Here is a 20613-nt window from a genome sequence, read left to right as displayed (position 1 = left end):
AAAGGGTGCCATGTGTAAAGTCAGAATGGTTCACTGTAACACACTCTTCCCACCCTGATGTCTATGAGGCTTTGTAGCCGCAACCTGGGGGGAAAAACCTGAGAGTAAATTCAATTAGCTTCAAATTTACTCTTCCTTGTAAAATCAACTACAAGGAGTGCTTGCATATACTGTACAGTGAATGGCCCTGACAAAGAGAAAAGCACCCACAAGATACTGCCCCTTTATTAAAACTATGAAGGAAGAAGCAGGAGTAAAAGGTAGGCATCAGAAGACCACGACAGCGAGGATTAAAATTTTGTGGAGCTCCACGGAGAAAAGTCACATCGAAGGCCGGCCGGTGTGGGTCCGACGCGGCTTTGAAGCCGTTCTCATGCCCTGGAAGCCGCCCAGTCCTCTCCCGGCCCGCCTGACCCGTCCCCCCCCCACCGGCGCGGGGCACGGGCGCGAACCCCCGGCAGCCCGTCCGGGGAGGGCGGCGCGGCCCTTCCCCGCCCGCCCCGGCCCCGCCGCCATGGAGGCCGCGGCCTCCGCCGGGCCTGTCCCTGCCGGGCCCCCTCCGTTCCTCCCCCTCTCTCCTGCCCCACTCACGGCCGCGGAGAGGCGCAGCTGGTTGGGCTCCATGGCGGCGGTGCCGCCTGCGCCGCCCGGCCCTGCTCCCAGAGCCGGCACTGCTCCGCGAGCCGCTCCCGGAAAGCGGGGCAGAGGCGGAGCGCGCCCGTGCCGGGGGCTCCCTTCCCTTCCCTCCTCCCTCCCTCTCTCCGCGGCGGGCGGGCGGCGCGGGGCAGCGGGGCGCGGGGGAGGGCGAAGGCGAGCCGGCACGGGAGGGGAGGGGAAAGCCGCTCATCATGTTTAGGGGCGAGGGGAGTCTCCCTGCCCGGGAACCCGGTGCGCGGCCCCGGCTGCCGCGGTCTCCGCCTCTGGGAAGGTAGGATTCGGCCGCAGGGGCTCGGAGAGGCCTCGGCGCGCCCCTCTCCTCCCCGCCCCGGTTCGCCCCCGCACCAGCCCCGGCACTTTCGGGCAGGTCAGTCCCCACTACGGGGGGCACTGGTTCAGACCCGGCTGCGGGCACCGGGGCCCGGCGGAAAGGGTCCCTCGGGAGGGGTCGGGGAAGGGGGGGACGGCGTTCTGGAGGGGACCCCTGAGGGAGAAGGGGACGCCCCAGGGAGGAAGGGCCCCGGGAGGTGCTCCGCGGCGGGCAGCAGTTGCCAGGCGTGCCCGTGTCGTGCGGGAGGTGCGCGCTGCCCTCGGCGCGGCACAGCCTCGGCACGGCGTTCTGTAACTCCGATTCTGCTTTTCGATCCCATCTCGCAGCTAGAAGGACAAAATGTGACCCAGAACGTATGTGACCCAGTTTCTCTGTGAGGACCGACGGCAACTGGGCAATAGAGTTTTAGAGCGTGCGGGTTGTATCAGAGAGAGGAGCTTTATAAACTGAAAGTGTTTTCTGATAAGGTAGCTGGGAAGTACCAATCTTCAGCATTAAGTCATCAGATACAGCAAGTAGCTGTCAAAGAATGGTTAGTTTCCCATCAAACACAATACCTGAACCAGCATTTTGACTGCTGAGCTCTGAAATGCTTTAATCAATCCATCACGGATACTTTCTTCTGGACTGCATCAAAGTTTCCATTTGTGTTATTGATTTAGATTCTTAAACCACAGATACACTTAATACGGGGAAATACTTAAAATACTACTGCTGTCCTTGCAGTATGCAGGGTGTAAAATACAAGTTATAGGTAGTTGCTGCTACACAGTATGGTGATCACACACCATAGTTGACAGTGTACCTCTTTACCTTGGCTACCAAATCTCCCTTTTAAAAACAACAGTATTTTTTCTACTGACCTAGTGTTTGTGTTACTCATTATGTTATTGCTGCGAAGGGATGTAAAGGTGATGCTAAAGTGTCCCACAGAAAGGAACTGAGTGGGACTATGCTTATCTGAGTGTATGCAGTATTCTGCTCAAGTCCTACTGAATGTGGCCCTTTTCCTCTAAAGGGCAGAGACTGTTGCAAAAATGGAATTCTCCTAATTAATAATTTAAATATCTCAAAATAAATAATGTATACCCTCAAAGCTGTAATAGCAGGCATCTTTTTGTTGTTCCTGTCTTATGAAAATGCCAGACTGCTTTAGTGTGAATGAATCCTGACATGATTCTGGAAAATGGGCCAACATATCATTGATTATGCACTTTGAAGAAGAGTGGGAAAGGTAGAGGAAAGATTTACAATTCTTGAATCTCTTGGCATTGTGTTGTGGCCACAAAAGCCTGCATATAGAAAAAATAAAGTTTCTGGGACAGGAAAATTCTGCAGTGAGTCCAACTATAGCAACTGCTGTAGATGCTGAAGTTATTTTATAAACAGCTTTTCTCAGAATAGCAGCTAGATAATTTCATCTTGCTATGCTATGCTTTTCTGATATCTGACTGTGTTGCTTTCAAACATCACCCGATTGGTTTTTGTATATGGGCTACAGTAAGCTACAGCTGGGGAACTGGATCAGAAATGGCCTCCCAAATAAATTGGAAGTTGGAACCGAACCTGTCCTTAACCCCTGGTATGTGCATCATAGTTTGCTCCTGTGGGAGTATGTCCACAGTTTAAATCCAGGAACAGTATGCTTTGACACCAAGAAGGCACTTCTCCCTTATGAGTCCCACAGGACTGGAAGATATGGGAAAAGGAAGAGAAGAGAGGGTCATAACTCTTTGCAGGGCTGGAGGTGCTACAGTTTTAAGTTGGATTTCAATGTTTGTACAGCCAAACTTTAGAAGCACAGCTTTCCTTTACAGATAAATCAGTGTATGGGTTAGCTGCCACTGAAGAGAGCATTCCTCTTCTTTAAGTGGCCCTGGTGCTTATCTGACCACTTCTGCTGAACTGCAGTATTTAATTTTCTACCAGCCTAGCTCCTGTGACTATCCTGCTATGGTGTCTGAGTAATAGTGGTGGGGCAAAAAAAAGGTTAGGATGGAGGGATGGGACAGTAGTGAAGGAGGAGATGAGAAAAGAGTTGCCCTTTCAGCAGCAGCTCTCTATTAGATCACTTAGCAGTAGTGTGACACAATCATCTTAAATTACAGTAGCCCTGAACTTCATGGTTCACAAAGGAGACATCACTGTAGTTTTTACTTTAGTCCTGCCCTAAATCTAGAATGAGCGAAGTGTGAGACCTAGTGTATCCAAAAAGCTTAAGTCAGATATGGTACATACATGACAGAGATGCAGAATTCAAAGAATACCAGCATACTTACTGAGCTGTTCCTGAAAGCTTCCAGTATAGGAAAGTTCACAGCATAAATAGCTTAATCTATTAACCTCTTAGGTATAAAGGATTTTTTCCTACTATCTAAGAAAAATCTTCTTTGTTGCTACTTGAGATAATTTCTTAATGCCCTTCACTAGTTGATACAGGAGGCAAGAATTGATCATCATTTGAATAACAACTTTAAAAATTGGAAACACATATGCCCACAGCCTTCCCTCTTTGCAGCCTAAGAAAGTACTTTAGCCTTTCTATATTGGTTACATTTTAGAGAACTCTTATGTTCTGTTGCTCTTCTTCAGACTCAGATTTCTCTATAAATTTCTAAGAAACAAAAAGTATAGCTGTTTAGTCCTTAACAGTGTTTAGCCAGGAAGAAGTACATCAGCCTTCCTGCAGAAGATCTTCTGATAAAGTTGTTTGAACTCAACAGCTTCTGATTTGTTGAATCAAAGTTAGTTTGGTTAACCAATTAAACCATTGGTCCAGTTTTTAATGAAATAAATCAGGAGGCTTTGCCAGCAGGCCTGAAGAGGCAGCTACCACTGGTATAGAGAACAAGGACAAGGCAGTCAAGCACATCCATTTTAAGAGCTGTTTGCAGGGGACATACCCGACTACATTTGAGTTTGATTATGAGACAGTAATGTGGAACGATCAAGAAGGCTAGTAAAACTGCGACCTGTCCTGTCTAATCTTTCCTTTTTTCTCCATTAAGTCAGTTATTTTGTTGACAAGTGAGGAAATTAGACTTTCTAAAATTATTTGATATTGGCACCTTCCTATCTTCTACATGTCTATGAAGTAAGTTGCCAAATCATTTATTTTCGTGTCTTCACAGTGCAAACAGTACCTCAGCATCTGTCATGTTCCTGATTTTTATCTCCTCCTATCTGAAGCCCCCTAGTAATTCGTAGAAAAGCAAGTAAAACTAAAAATGGACATTCCCATATGCCAGTATGTGCCATCACATTCAATAAGTGTAGTTTTTCATTTAGATGTACCCAGGTACAAGTTCAGGGCTGCACTGTGCCTCCCAACAAGCCCTGAGGAAGGTGTACGCTTCAGTCAGGCAGCTGACTCCCAAGCTTAAGACTTCCTGACAGTCAGGGAAAACAAGTGGGGCTGTATAGGAGGGACAATGGCTCATGCTTATGGTACTGGTCACTCCAAACTGGTCATTAAAAGACTAGTCATTTGTAATCATCTGGAGGTTATGTGGAGAGAACAGGCTGTTGCAATGCATGTTTATTTTGTCAAATTCAGTAAACAGCGTGTTCCACAATTTTTTGTCATACAAAGAATATCAAATGTGGAGCTTAACTAGCCACTAGATGTCAATGTTGCTGTGCTAAAAGGCAAATGCAGTTTTATTTGTTTGGCTGATAACGTAATTTATTCAAGAAAAGCACTTCTGTGTTTAAAGTTATTTCCAGTATAGAGTCAGGTACAAAAAATAATCAGAGGCAAACCCATGCTGTGTCCATTATTTCAAGATCAGCTGTGCAGCTATGTGCTATTTTGAAGTTGCAGTTACCATTTCAGTGTGTAATCATTGTTAGAAAAGTGCCTTTGGAAAAGCAGCATCTGATTTATCGACAGTTTCCTTCCTAGTTCCAAAATCCCAGACCTTTGTATGAGTAATGAAAATCATTGTATTGCATTTCAGTTGTTAATAAGATAAAATAGAGATAGTAATATGATATCTAATCCTATTACAAGAGTATCAGATTTCCTAAATTCCAGCTGTTGGTGGACATTTTCCTCTTAATTACTCCTGTTAAACATCATTGGATATCAATGTCAGATACATTGTGTGGGGACAGAATTTCTAGAACACTAGGACTTCCAATATGAAAAACAATTTGAAAAACATAGTTCTTTTGCACAGAGAGCCAACAGATGATGGCATTTTACAAGGCCATATGAGGTAGAATTTGACCTGTGGACCTTTGTTACTCCTGGCTCCTGTACTTCAGGGATGAACAAATCACTGCCGGTCTCCACAACCACTTAATACCTAATGCACTGAAGATCCTGGTTCTGTTGTCTGTCTACACAGCATTTTTTTTGAGACCAGAGTTTGGAAATTAGTATTATAAACATTAATGAAAAGCTCAAGAAGAGAACAGTCCACATCTCAAATTCCAGATTAAGCTCATTCTGCTGTTTGGATAAAAACAAGTATCAAAGGATTTTATTAAAAATGAAGTTGAATCTTTCTGTTCATCTGAAAATCTCCCAAGAAGTCAAATATGAGGAAATTGCACCCTTATTCTCAGCTGATCAGTTTGGTAAATAGAATCCCAGTTTAGGCCACAATGTTAGAAAATACAGCCTAACCTGACTTACTCCATTTGTTCCATCTCCTACGACACAAATAAGGCCTTTCAACTTTACACACAATTCACAAAAAGTGTTTTTGTTATTGTTTGCAGAGGAGCAGCCTTAATCTTCATTATTATGGACTGAAGTAGTTTAAGTCTTTCTCAACAGTTTATTTGATGGTAGCATCACTTCCACTCTTAACATGCTAAAGAATCACAGATACACTACAGAAGAAATATAACTGTTTTAACTTCTAACATCTATTTTAGTTTTCTTGACTATGACTACAGAGTTATGTAAGAGTCTTATAATAATATCTTGAAAACCAGATTGTTTCATTCATTCATTTTGTTGCAATTAAAGGAACACTTCGAGCATCAACCTTGATCCTAAAACTTCTGTGTACTTAAAAAATATCATTAAAATTAAGTTGTCTTTGAGCCCTTATTAAGATGTATAGTGTAAATAATACTAGTATGCTCCTGTAAAGACTGATTAAGTTATGGAAATAATAAATCAGACTTTCATAAACAAACGGTTCTTGGAAGCAACCTTCCATGTTATTTCTAAAGTTTGGGATTATTTTTGCAAAATGGAAAGAATGTTACTTGATAAATCCTCTAGAGATATATTATGTAGACTTCTGTCTAGTGTCCTTTAATTGTCACTGCTAGTGCCACATTTGTTGTGTGGCAGGTAATTTTGGTCTCCAGAGCTTACAGTCTGGCAGCTGTGCTGAGAACAAAGCTCAATAAAAGATTATTATGTAGGCATGCATAAACAAGGGTAGTGACTTCAGCCTGTCAGGAATTTAATTAAAAAGTAATTACCAAAATATACAAAATACTACTTCTTAGTTTTATCAACCTGCATTGAAATAGGTGGAATACAGAAACTAACTCCTTCACCATGTTCCAGTTTTCCTTTGAGGAGATTTTAGAAGTTCATTATGCTTAAATTCCCTGAAGTATGAACAATTTCCTAAGAGAGCAAAGAATGCTTAATCTTACTTTTATGTCTAGATCTTCTATGGTGGAAGTGACTGATGGCATTCAATTACATAAATACAAGAAAAAGGGAAATCTTTTCCAGTTTGATATCAGAGTTATTATATAAGATGAAAAATGATAGACAATAGTTAGCAAGAGAAGGAAAATATAGTAATGTGGAAATAAAAAACCCCCAAACAACTGACAAACAAGCAATGTACTTGTTTTCTTTAAATTATATTGTTTCCCAATGGATTTTTTGGTGGCAATAAAAGAATATGTGAGCAAAATTACAGTCCATTGCACATTTAAACCATAGTGGAAACGATAAACATTCTCTTGTTTCCTGACATGCATTTTTGTGCCTAATGTCTACCATGTATTTATATTCATAATATTCACTTATGAGAATTGAGGAAAAGTACAAATCATTGACAGTGAATGTTTGGAATCTAAAGTCTTCTATACAGAAGGGTGACCCACAAATCATGATCTTCTGAATCATGGAAGCAGTTAAGCACAATTTATATACCTAGTATTCAGTATAACGTGGAAAAGAAAGGTGCTTCAAAGTCTGAGTCTAAGAGAAAGTGTAATAGAGAAATAAGGTCTCATTCCTACATACATGTTCCAGAAAACACCTGTTTTTTTGGAGATATGTTTCCTCTTAATTTAGAAGTTGAGATCTTAATACAGGAATCAAGAAGACCAGTCCTACAAACTGTATTATGCACCTGGTCAGACGTGTTCATCACAGTGTTTTCCACCTAAAGCTAAGAAAGTATGTCAGAGGTTATTTGCAGTATACCGTGGTGTAGTCAATTGTTTGGAATCTCACAGACAAATTTTAAAAAATAAGGTATAAGAGCATAATATGATGTAATGATGGCAGTCACTTCATCTTATTATATCAGTAGGATTACTTAGTAAAGTAGTACAGTAGCTGCAAGCTGACAGCATCTATGTTGAGGTGATCAGTAGCTGATCCTTCAATGGAAACTCAAGGGTACAGGGATATAAAGAGGCTGCTCTGAGCAGTGAAGTAGGATGAATCAGTTAAAAACTCCTATTTCACAGTTTTTAATGAACATACTTTTAGAGTACTGCTGTGAGACCTCATTTAATTAATAATACCATTAGCCATTCTGCTAGAACTAACCTTTTATTAGTAAAAGTATACTACTGATTGCCGGGTTTTGGAAATAATAGAGATTATATTTCAAATTAAATACAATTTTGTGTTATTTAATCAGCAATATCATTCACACATAAAGTACTGAAATACTATCAACCTTTCTATTGAAAGTATTGCCAGGATACTATTCATTCCATGGCACCTAAGTGGAATGGGAAAGATAACTATTTTAAATGGGAGTAATTAGTCTAACTTAGTTACAAATATCAAGTTTTGTTACATAGCCAGCAACACTGAGCTGTGCAATACCCACAACTCTAGAAGTGAAAATGGCAGACTCAAAAAAACCACCGAGGAAAGTATCTATGGCAAGTAAAAAGAAATATTCCTGCTTGCACCCTGGGGGAGTTCATGCTGCTTGCTGAAGCCACATTCAATTTGCAAGTCAAAACATTAACAGTTTCATATGTAGATGACTGCCTTTCTTGAGTGGAAATAAAACATAACCACATGAAGATAAGGGTCAGGATGTGAAGAGGGATTTGAGTGAAAAAACATTTCCTTTAGCATTTCATTACATCTTCTCACAAGTTTGCATTACACTGGCCTCAAATACACCATTCTTAAAAGATGGATTGTGTTATTTAAAGTTATGTTAGGATCTGGTTTAATATATTTTAACAATCTTTAGTAAATCCATGCCGCTCTTTCCCTGTACAACTTTTATTTGAACCTCAGCCTTAACAGGGTTGGTATTTGGCAGGTTTCTATAATATGAGTCTGTTAACAACAGGAAAATACTATTCTAACTACCTCATTTATCTTAGATGTGGTCATAATCCAACCACAAGTTTTAAGAGCTAGAAAAATTGGTCTTTCGAGATGGAACATTGAATTCAGCTTCTAATACAGATCTCCTGAAGCATAATATTTATCATATGCTTTTCTGTTGAGTTTCAACTTTTCACTGTAATTTTCTAAAAAGCACTAAATTTTTAAAAAATTTAATGTGGCTGAGGAAGTTTAAGATATTCTGTATACAGACATGAACCTGTTTTATTACATGTTTGGGAGCTAATGTATACTGTGGAATGAAACGCCCATATTTCTACGCAGGAGTTATTTTAATGGTCAATATTTTGCCATCCATTATTTCTTGAAACTTACACTTCAATTCATGTATCTTACCTTCACATTCAAGATCAGATTGTTATACTTTGAAAGGATTTTACTACATTATGAAAGAAAAGTAAGTTTTATTCAGATACTTGCTTATCTCCACTAATCCAATCTTCACTCTCCTGAAGGGATGCAACCAGTGAGATTCTCCTAACAGAAAAATTATTTCTAAAAGCTGGAAAACATTTTATGATGCCTTTAGTTGCAGAATATAGAGATAAATATATTCTGGAAAGAGTCCTCAAAACTTCTACATGTCCAAACTTGGTAAAATAAAATCTTTCCTATGATTCCAAACCTTTTCTTAGACAAATTTTGTAAATGAAGGGTTAATAATCTTAAGTCAAATGACACTTAACTATTGCAGACTTCACTGTTTTATGCAGTAAATGAGTTGGAAGGTTATGTACAAGCATTTTTTCACTTGCACTATCCATTAAATTGTAGACAGGAAGGTACCCTCCAAAGTTAACATTAGCTTTGTCAGTATTGTCACAGGACACACGGCCAGAAGTTCAAAACAATAGCAGTTGTTGTAGTACAATTTTTAATGCCATTTCATTGCTTTCTTGAAAGTAATCAAGTAAATGATGAATTGTCATCCTTTCTACTCTAGGAAGACTATTGAAGCATTTTGATATTTTCTTACTTGAAGACATCAATGCCTGCAGAAAAATATGCCCATACAACAGACTATTAAATTGTTTTCCTAGTTAAAAAGAAGCTAATGTGCCATTAATATATGAAGGTACTGTTGTACTGTGATCTAACACTACAGTATGAAAAACAAAGCCTTCAACTTGCGATGACATCCATGATTTGTATGGATTTGCAGTTCAGTGCAGTCTTGAAAACAACACATATACCCCAACTTCAGAGCCTGAGAGTCTTTGTGAAAGGGCATCAGAGCCCTGGTCACAGCTGCCCGTCAGCTGCATCCACACGGATCCTCCATGTCCTCGGCAAAGAGGGATTTAGCTGTCTTTGGAACATCACTCATTTGGAATCTATAGCAACCCTCCTCTAATATGCAAAGCTATTTTTAGCATCAGGGCAGCCTTGAAAACAGCAGGTAAAGCATGAAAAGAATGAATAAGTGGTTGTGGTGCTCGCCTGTGAATAGAAGCTATATATAGCTCTTGAGAGAGATCTGAATATATATAATGTGTATGTGAAGGGGCATCTGCCTCCCTGAGGAGAAGCAGGGGCATCAGAATATACAGCATTATTACTACTCCTGACCTGATCAGTTATCTAAAAAGTTACTATTTCCAGTTGTTCTGTTCAGGAAAATAAATTGTTAATGGAATCAGGTATCTTTGATTCAGTCTCTACTTGCAAAGAATGTATAGCCTTCATTTCCCTGAATGAAGAGCAAATTGAACAGCAGGAGACTATTTGCAGCTCCAAGCTCTTTTCAGCCAATACTTGCTCCGAGAAGTTCTCTAGAGACATTTCTCTAGACCCCCTCTCCATGTCTGGAGGCCAAAATCTGTGATGCCTCAACGGTTCTCTTGAGTTCCCACTCCCGGTTTTTCGCTCTTCTCTCTTTCTCTTATATGTTTATCCATTTGCTTCTAAAAAAATTCTTAGGAAAAAATGCCACATGTGCCTTTGTTTAATCAGTAGTGTGTGCCATTTATTTAGCTGGGGAGCTATATTGCTTCATTGAGGAGTTTATTACTTCTTACTAATGCCTTATATTGAGGCTGGGAATTAGGTCCTCCAGTTTTAATGACTCTTGCCTAAACACAAGGGCAGCAACAGTGGAAACTTACAGATGCCTACAAGTGATTGGTGTCTAAAAAAAAAAGTAAGCTGTATGGTATTTGGATTGTTATCTTAGAAAAGTGATAATTAGGAAGCATTTTGAACTCAAAATGTGAATGTTACTATACTCAAGGTAGGGAAAATCCTTGAGCTTCTGAGCAATCATAAATAAAACATGTATTTCTCTTCTGCTATGAGAATTATATTTAAAACTACAGACAGTTCTTAGATAAAGATGCTGTATTGGTTTTGTTCTCCCACTGCAGAGGGAGAGGGCCAGCAGCCAAAAGAGCATCTTTTCTTAAAGCTGTACTGAGTAAATAGCATGTTGGCATATGAGCAAACAGATGTGATGGACTTCTTCTGCCCTCCAGAGTCTCCTCTGCTGGGGGATGTGGCTGATAAGGAGAAGGGAACTTCAGCTTGGTGCAGTATCTTATTTGATGGAGAATCTGTGCTGGGCTTATGCAGTGGCAGTGTGCCTGCCATGGTGTAGGGTGGGGTGTCAGGCAGATCTGGCATTTGCTTGAGGCAGCAAGGATTAACTCTTACTGAAATAAGGTATTTTTCCAAATTTCTTGCATTGTTAAGAACAATAAAAACATCAGTAAAATATTTATGGAGCTATTACCAACGACCCCTGAAAATGTTTCAGTGCTGATCCAAATCCCTGCTTTGTAAAGCATTTTGATTAGCAATGATGAAACAATAATATGTGTTTGATGAGGCATGTCCTTCTTATTGTGCAATTTATTATGTCAGTGGCACTCCAGCAAGGCTTTTACTTGAACTATTTCAATGACTTCAGTGGCACTAAGATTTCTTTCATTTTGAATTATTCAGTATGTAAAAACCTTGTGTTTGTAGCAAGTAAAGACTCTCCTCAAAAGCCTGTTGTCTCTGCGATGTTGCAAATAAATTTCCTATGTACATTTAAATAAATAATATTTTGTTACTTTTTTTCTGTCTGCAAAATGACAAGGAAAACTAAAGACAAGTTTATAAAGATTAGGTTAATTCTTCAGGGAGCCAATGCCATGAAAAAAGTACAGAAGGGCATGTAAGATAGCACAGGTCAAAGAAAGGATTTTGTAACATGCCGTCTGTTTTTAATTAGCATCTTGACAAACTGGAAGAGTTCAAACATTTTTCCATGAAGAAATGTATCACAGACTTTTCTAGCTGCCAATTAAATGGCATTTAGCTACAGTGACAGTAGTATGTTGTTTTGGGTCTGTAGAAAGCACTTGCTCATGCTAGAAAATCTGGGACATTTTGTTTTGGATACAGGGTTCCTACTGGACTGAATTTTCTATCCCTCTTATGCCTCCTTCTGTAGGCATGAAGGATACCTTCTATGAATAATCTATGAATAACTAATAAACTAAGAAATAGTGCAAGGACCCGGCAGAGATCATAATTATCAAGTGTCAGTTTGTATACACCTGTTGAAAGTCTGTCCTCTGATCAGATAATCACTTTTAAGCTATGCTAGCTAAATACTAGGGCATTTTATGACGTTCCTTTTTTGTCCATTTTTGGTACAGACTGAGGTACTTTGTCACCAGTTCTGTTTTATGGTTCATTTAAATGTTTGTGAGCATTTGTAACATGGAACTGCCCCTCAAGAGTGTGGCTCCCTATACATTTTTTCTAACTATGAAACCAGTGCTCTCTGCCCACTTCAGCTGCTGGTTCTGGCTCTAGCAATTTATTTTTTTTTTTTTGAAAGACTTGGGCTTGTTTAGGGTTTGATTTGTTTTCTTGTTCTTTTACCAAATCATTTATTTAATCCAGTTTAGAGAATAGCATTGGAGCCAGAAACACCAGTAGTGAGCTGTGGAAGAGAGCGGAATCAAGAGTACTTGGAAGAGTGGGTAAGAGAGAAACCATCCCATTAAGGAAAGCATTGCACAGAAGTACATTCTTAAAATCACCACGCCTGTTTCTTCAAAAGTCATGAGACCATTTCCAATTATAAATCAAGCATAGATTCTCTCAGTAGTACCATGTTTTTAATGTCTCATCTAGCTATGTAGGGGGGAGAAAGGCAAAAAAGTAACTTACATATTTGAACAAGACTTTTCCTCCCTGAGAGGTTCATACAGAGGCCACAGTAGGATGTATGCTATGTGATGAATGTGATGCTGGTTCCACTGAAGTGGATGGGCATGTTGTCTGTCTCAAAAGTGTCCCCATTTTCAATATGTGAGAAGTTGATCTTTCCTGAGTATAAATCAACTACAGGCAAATCTTCTTGAAAGTTTTCTTGAAAGATTGAAAAAATGCAGATTTGTGCACCAAGTGGAAACCTAGCATTCTTTTATATTGTTTCTTTTCTTATACTTCCCCCTGTATTAGGTGTGGTCTCAGTTCGTGCTGGGAACCATGAAGTAGCACAGCTTCACACATCTTTGAATTGGGCTCTGCTTTGCTCTTGAGCTTGTATGTTTGGTCTTTCATTTCCCCCCCAGCTCTAAATATCCATTGTTAGGGTTTTCAAGGCAAAACAGAGACAACAGAAGCAAAGCAAGAACGATTTGTTTAGGTCTAGAGAAAAGTGGATGGTAATCAGGACAGCAGTTAACTTCATGCTACTGGATTGTGTGCCACAAAGCACACTGCTTTGTAACAGAGTTCAGGAGCCTTTCCGAAACCTGAGAAAGCAACTGGTCCCAGTCTGCTGGGAAACAGAATGCAGGATCTAGGGAAGAGCTGAGGAATCCCAGCTCTGGGATTTATATAGTGGTCCAATTTTATTTCAAAGAGCAGGAATAGAGAGCCCCAGGAGAAACTGGGGGTCAATACATTACCAGATCAATAAGACTTGTTCTCATGGTGAAGGGCCAGTCCAGTAGAGATTATGTCCATGATCTGACCTGAAAGACAGTTAATGGGATTGTCTGTTTGATAGTTTTGTTCTTTTTCTTTACTTACATAAGGTAAAGCTACCAAGTTATGACACTGATTTGCCTGCACTGGAAGATAGACCAGCATGTAACAGGCATCTCACAGAATGTGTAAACCCACTTAACATTAGCAGTATTGTCACCATCAGCTGTTCAAAGATGATGGATTAGGTCTTTAAAATTTTTTGACACTGGTTTAAAAGCCATGTGATGTCAAAATATATTACATTTTGGATACTTCCTATCTAGCTTCTTAGCCTTTATCCCTCTTGGTTACCCAGGAGGTTGGATGAGGTATTCTCCCAGGGTCCCTCTCAGCCTGAGAGAGCCTTTCAAAAATCACAAAGGGTAGAAATCCCATGTCTTTAAAGTGTCTTCTGAGGCAATTTCTAATATTTTCTATTATTTAAAAGCCTACAATTGAAAATGAAACATCAAGAATCATAAAGATGTTGAAGGTCCTTGGTTGCAACAAAATAAAACCTAAACTTAGATTAATTTTGCCTGGCTTCTCTTTGAATGAAATACGTTGTGCATCTGCTTTTCTTAAAGACAGATCATTCAGATACCACTACATCTTGTCTGACATACTTTTTGTCATCAGTCAAATTATGGTGTACCTAAGCCAGCGAGCAGTTCTGGAGACCCCTTCACACTCACCAGGATATGCTCAGTGGAGTAGGTGTTCTACATCACTATGCAGTTTTGGCCATGAGAACTAAGACCTGACTCACATCAGAGGTGATCACTTCTAACTCCATGGTGAACTGTGAACTGACTACTTTATGCAAGGGAAAGGAGACCACCCTCCAAGTTTTTCTTTCCTCCAAAGCTGGCAGCAATTAAGTAGCCATTTCCTCGGCTTTTTGGCGCAGGGACTGGCCTGGTTGTCCTGCTTTTAGGGAAACTCTGGTGGTATAATAAAGAAGGATACCCACAACACAAACCTGTATAGACAGAATAGGGCAAAGTCAGCAGAATTTTCCAAATAAAAAGTTTTGGGCAGCCCTGTGATCATTCCCATAGCTCATCTGTGCAATGAACTGTTGTAAATGCATCTAGAGTTTTATGCCTAACCTGCAGAAGGCCTCTTCCTGGCAATGGCTCTTGGTGCCAGATCCACCAGGAAGCATAGTCTTTTCAGAACTGTTTAGAATTCACAAGACTTAGTTTTGTTTATTGAAAGTACAGCCTCATTCTCAGCTGCTTTAAATTTACCATTTGCTACAGAATTTGTTAAAAGGGTGGCACTGAGAGAGCAAAAAACTGAGACTCATGTTTGTAGGAGTCTTTGATCTCAAAATCCTTCTGCTCCAAACACAGTGGTAACATAGCAATGACAATGTTTTGCTCTTTAGGAGATCCTTGAATACTGGGTGTGATTCGGACTATTGCCCATCTGTGTGGTGTAATATTATGGGCTGAACACCAAGCACAGTAAAATTCACTAAAGTCTCATCATTATCATCATCAGTGGGTTTTGGATTAGGCTACATATGTGCAGGCAGCTCCTCCTGAGCAGAAAAAAAGGCAACACAGTTTTCTAAAAGCAGGATGAAATTAAGGACAACTCTAACAGTATATTTATCTGCAAAGGGAAATGTACTGAGCATGAAACCACAGGAAGCTTATTCAAATTTTGTAGTATGTTGGTAATAAAAACATTTGGTCTAATACAAATATGCAAATATAGTCATTGGAACAGAGTTTATCTCTCAAAAATATTAAATATTTTTTAAAATAATTTTTGCTTCTATGTTCTGAACATTTGTGTTTGCTTTCCTCAAATATTGTAGCAAACAGGTTTACGTGTAGAAGTATTCACATTTTAACCACTGGAGAACTGGAGATACTGGAGAACACTTGCTAAAAATGTATGCTTAGTAAATATTAATAATAATAAATGCATATTTTTGCTCTAGAAACCAAGCCACAGAAGTTGTGGTAACACTGCCTGGAACACAGGCAGTGGTGGGTGGTGAATACCTCTAGTGAGAGCAAGCAAAAGTAGCTTTAATTTTTATTGTCAAATACCTGCACCACGCTTGTTACTAGATGGTTGATTATCATCAAAAAATGTTGTTATCAGACCATTTGGATACACTGGAAGAAACAAGCTGTTTGATACCACGTAGAGAGCCACCGCGTGGGGATCGATGGGTCACTACGGCGTAGTTGGCTCGACACCGAAGAGGCGAAATGTATCTGCAGAGTCGTGCAGAAGCACCGGGGCCGCCCGGCTTGGGGCCGGGAGAACCCTTCCTTGTTGCGGCGAGGGCTGACATCGCGGGGGCCCCGGCGGTGAGGGGCGGCCGGGGCGCTCCCTCAGCCCCTTCGGCCGAGGCCGCGGCTCGGCGGGCGCCGCCCGAGCCCCGGGTTGCCGGGATACGGGGCCGTGGAGGAGCGGCGGAGCAGGGCCCGTGCCGGGCCTCAGCCGGGGTCCCCCCGGCCGTCCCGGAACATGCCCGCCCGCCGGCCCCCTCCGCCGCACCGCAAGGTGCGGGTTTTTCGGCCAGAACGTCAAGTGATGGGAAGCAGACCGAGGAACGCATCCACAACTCCCTCATCCCCCCTGCTGGAACCTTGCTGAAAGAAAAATAAATGAATTTTGAATCCATTATGCCTACTCAATACCTGAAACACCCGGAAAGACAAGCAGAGAGCGAGAGCCAGGCGCTGGTCCGTGGGCACAGCAGGCCACTGCCTGCTCCACTGGCCAGCAAACAAACAGCGATGGCATTGCAAAGGGTGAGCCAAGTGTCGCTGGGGCTGGGGAGAAGCTGTGCCACTGGAAATCCACAAACCAATGTGGTTTTAAACTACCACATGGCAAGAAATGAGATGCTGAGCTTGGCAGAAAAGGCCCCTGGAAAATTATGCCTGTCTTTTGATGGAGCTGTTATTCATAACATTTGCAATTTTGGAAAAAGCGGTTGTTTTGGCATGTAGTTTGGAATAGAAAACTAACTCCCAGGCGGTTCTCGGCATGGACAAAACCAGAGTCAGGTTACTCCTCTGCTGCAGAATGTGCTTTTGTTACTGAAAAAAAGGCTACACTGCAAAGTTTTCAGGAGGTTCGCAATGTGGTCAGAGTATTAACTAAAGAGAAATGCTTAGGTAATTGATGGTGGATTTCAGTGAATGAGCCAAAGGAAATAAAACACGGGGTTTCACCATCAATGGCAAAATATTGCCATGGCAATGGGTAGCTTTGCCAGGAATAAACAAACAAACAACAACAGGCCTCTTCTCTTTCAGAAAAAAAAGTTAGAGAATTTTCTGTTCTTACCTCACCAAGTCTGTGCCATTGGACATCTGGGAGGGGAGAAGATGGTGTACCCTACTTATGCAAGTCCCACAAATCCAGCTCCCTTCTCAGTTATACAATTAGATCATTTCCAGAGCAAGAAGTAACCTTTATATGCAGGGGAAGGCATTGACATTTGCTTAATAATTATTTCAGTGCTTTGGTTACTGTAATTCTGTACCATTTTCTTACAGAAGGTGGAAGGGCTCAAAAATAACATAGGTTTCTGTCATTCTTAGATGAAGTCAGTTCTGCTTCAGGAGAATTGCTGATTGCTGACAGGGAAGATTTTCTTAAGAGCAAAAACATGGGCCCTCACTTAAATTAATAAAGAGCTTTATAAAAACACAACACAGACAGTGAGGGAGCTGAGAAAGCACGAGCTGCCCTTTCTTCCACAGGCACGGATGCCTGGCGGGAGGCCACGGACAGACACTGCAGTCCTCTCCCAGCAGGGCCTTTGAAGGTGGCCGTCTGCTTCTGAAAGCTTTCTGGACATTTTTGGCTGGACCCAGTCCCTCAGAGGATGCAGCCCCACCACCTGGTGTGAGCTCTGTGCACCTCCTCTCATCCCGGGCCGACAGACCTCAGACACTGCCCAGTCAAGGATTCAGCAATGTTGGGGATCCTGCCTTGTATCCATACACTGAGTTTCTTGCAGTTTTGTAGGCTGTTGTTCCCCTTTGCCATATGCACCCATAGCACATCAAATTACTGCTGGGCACCCATATCTGCATATGCACTAGGGCCTTGCTGGCATTGTTCCTGAGGAAGACAGACATGGCCCAGTGTTGATCTTGAGATTTCATGGCCTGTAGAGCAGGAGTAACGGGCCAGAGCCAGGTGGCCCCTGTGGAATCAAGGGAGAGGTAACCAGAAGTCAAGAGAGATCTTAGCAGGAGATCAAGCATCTCCTGGTGAGGAGACAGCATCTATGTGAGCCTGACTGTGTTAAATGTCTGTACCACTGGGTTGACCCTAGTAGGCTTTGTGAGCTGTGTAATGTCAACCGTCCTACGGAGAAGTGTTAAGACCCATTAGAGTTTGCAAAACTCTTCTAATAGCAATCCTATATTGAAAACAAAAATTATCCCATATGGTTTTCCAGCCATTTGGCATTCACTAGTTTTGTCTTACCATTCTTAATATAATGACACTTAGGTGCTGCTTAAGTTCCCTATGAAATATTTATTGTAGTTTACTGTAAAGTGGTCAAGCTGAGAACTGTATCTTACAGGGTACTCATACCGCACCTTGCACTCATTTCAATTGCAGCCTTCAGGCAGTATTGTAAAGATTCATCATTACCACCAAGATCCTTCCCTATCCTGTCACTTTTCAAAGAAGGTCCATTCTTAACTACATGTTTAACATAACTGGTGTTTAAATAACAATTTTCCTTTTTTCCATCTAAAATGATCAAAACGGTTTCCAAACAAATAAATATTTTAACTTGAACTTCAAATTAATGTTGTCCATATTGAACTGTGCTTGATCCACTTTATTTAACCAGCGCAGGAAACATGTAACAAATAAGAAGGGTTCTTTTAAAAAAAAAAGAAAAAAAAAAGGCAAAAAAATAAAAAAAGCTGCAGTTACTTGGGGTCTTATTTTGCGTGAGAAAATATTTTGTTTAGGAATGACAGTCATAGGCATTCTCTCATACATTGTAATATTTTCCATGTGTGGCAGCTTGTTTTTCAGTGGTATAAATATGTGCAATAAGGGCTAAGGATAAAAATTAATCTAACAGCTTCTGCAGCAATGCTTTTGATGGTTTCACTCGATTTCATTTTCCTGTGGATACTGCCGTTAGTTCTGCTGCTTGAAATATGTGAAGCATAATTCTGAAAGGTTCACGAGGTTGTAGGGATCCAGTAAGAGATGACTGATTTCTCCCCCACACGCATACACTCCACCCCACACCCACTCACCCACCCACCAGCAAAACATAATGCTGTACTATTTTTGGTAACAGGGAAAGGGCCTCCCTGTGAAAACAGAAAGCAGTGTATTTCTCAGTTACATCACTTTGCAATCTAATGCTGTGTTGTGCTCAGTGTTTTTGTGGTGATGCAAGTCTTTTTTTTTTTTCCTTCCTTTTTTTTTCCCTTCAGCCGGTTGGATTTTCCCCATCTTACAGCACCTCGCAGGTCTCTTCTCTGAGCAGTACGTTGCCTGAGTGAGTGGAAACATACAGATCAGCTGCAGGTTTCTGTCTACAAAAACAGAGTGAAAGAGAAAGAAAAGGGTTGGGAAAGCAGAGACAAATATTGACCTGGACTTATAGAAAGACATCCAATGGCTGAATAAAGAACCCTGTTCATGTTTTGGGATATTCTTTCAACTGGCTGGAACGAGAGCGGATCAAAAGAATGGGAAATGCCAGCAGACCCTTTAGAAGAATTGCTTATTTCTTATGCCTTTTATCTGTGCTTTTGCTGACTGAAGGGAAGAAACCAGTGAAGCCAAAATGTCCTGCCTGGTGTACTTGTACCAAAGATAATGCTTTATGTGAAAATGCCAGATCTATTCCTCGCAGCGTTCCGCCTGATGTTATCTCACTGTAAGGGCTGTAAGCATTTGGTTATTTAATTTATGATTTAAAATGAACTAGGATGTGTGGTGTTTTCAGTGCATACAGAAGGATGCTTGCTGCAGGGAGTACCTCCAGCATTCAGAATCATCAGCTAATGTGTTAAAATTGTGTTGCATCCTTGAATCCTGATTTTTATATCTCTTTCATCTGTCTGTCTGTCTGTGTATGTGCACACATCTCATTTTATACCTCCTTCTGTACTACATGAAACCTGCAACATTATTTTTTGGGGGGGAGTATTTTTTTAACTAATATAAAAAAATTTCTCTGTGATGACCAGATCAGTATTATAACCATGGATATATGATGCTACATTAATATATGGTTGTTTTTTTCTTCTTTACAGATCCTTTGTGAGATCTGCTTTTACTAAAATCCCAGAAGGGAGTTTTTTGCTCACACCATCTCTGCAGCTTCTGTGAGAAATATTTATATGATACAATTTTTGTTATGAAATGTATATGTATTCATAAATATTTTAGAAAGGGTCTCAGTATTAATTTTATAGGAAACATCAGCAGAAGATTCATTAGATGATAAAATACAAGACTTTTTAGCAATTTGAAAGTGCATGTTTAATTTTTTCGAAGTGTTTCTACTTAGTATTTTGCAAGGCTATCTGTTGTCAGTGCTACTTGGAATTTTTACATGCTGAAGCTTTTGGTGACAGAATGTTTGTTATCTTCATTATACTTTAATTAACGTCATAGTAGGGACTTGAGCATTGTAACAACTACTCTTGTTTCTTTTCTGCAGTCCTGGGACCTGCTCCCAGGATAAAGCTCTCCATTTGTAACTCCCATAGACTGCGAGCTCAGAACCCCTCAGATCAGGCCCCTCATTGCGGTGGGACAGATCCTGAGGTCCTTTTCCATGTAAAATTGCCATTGACTTCTGTGGAAGTTTAGTCACTTCAGTGGGAGTTTTGCCTTCATAGCACCTGGATTTGAACCTGTTTGTTATTTCATGCCTAAAAGTAATGAAGATTTTCTTCCAATTAAAAAAATTAAAACAGTTATTTCAAAATCAAATACTGCAATGAGGTATACACAGAAAAAGAACATTTTGGGATGTTTAACTACTAGCTGCATTTCAACATAGGATTTTTACAGGCTCACA

General features: G+C 40.7%; 2 protein-coding genes across 7 annotated transcripts in view; one reads left to right on the top strand and one right to left on the bottom strand.

Moving 5' to 3' along the window:
* The window catches only part of LOC113949412 (protein FRA10AC1), a 37342-nt gene extending 21470 nt beyond the window's left edge, over positions 1–15872 (bottom strand). Inside the window, exon 1 of one of the 2 annotated variants that reach the window (XM_027647953.1) lies at positions 15623–15872. In XM_027647953.1, coding sequence (XP_027503754.1) covers positions 15623–15658 — 36 coding nt within the window. In that variant the 5' untranslated portion in view covers positions 15659–15872. Of the gene's footprint in view, positions 1–591; positions 706–15622 lie in introns of those variants that run through there. The other variant, XM_027647954.1, reaches the window with a different exon arrangement.
* Positions 802–20613, top strand: part of LGI1 (leucine rich glioma inactivated 1) — a 33522-nt gene continuing 13710 nt past the window's right edge. Inside the window, exons 1-3 of one of the 5 annotated variants that reach the window (XM_027647950.1) lie at positions 802–928; positions 19013–19461; positions 19841–19912. In XM_027647950.1, the coding sequence (XP_027503751.1) occupies positions 19271–19461; positions 19841–19912 (263 nt within the window). In that variant the 5' untranslated portion in view covers positions 802–928; positions 19013–19270. Of the gene's footprint in view, positions 1025–16225; positions 16337–18506; positions 19471–19840; positions 19913–20613 lie in introns of those variants that run through there. The other 4 variants (XM_027647948.1, XM_027647951.1, XM_027647949.1 and 1 more) reach the window with 4 other exon arrangements.

This window comes from Corapipo altera, unplaced genomic scaffold, assembly GCF_003945725.1.
Source record: "Corapipo altera isolate COAL_440 unplaced genomic scaffold, ASM394572v1 56, whole genome shotgun sequence".
Lineage (NCBI taxonomy): Eukaryota > Metazoa > Chordata > Aves > Passeriformes > Pipridae > Corapipo > Corapipo altera.
This window is presented reverse-complemented; position numbering and strand designations above follow the sequence as displayed.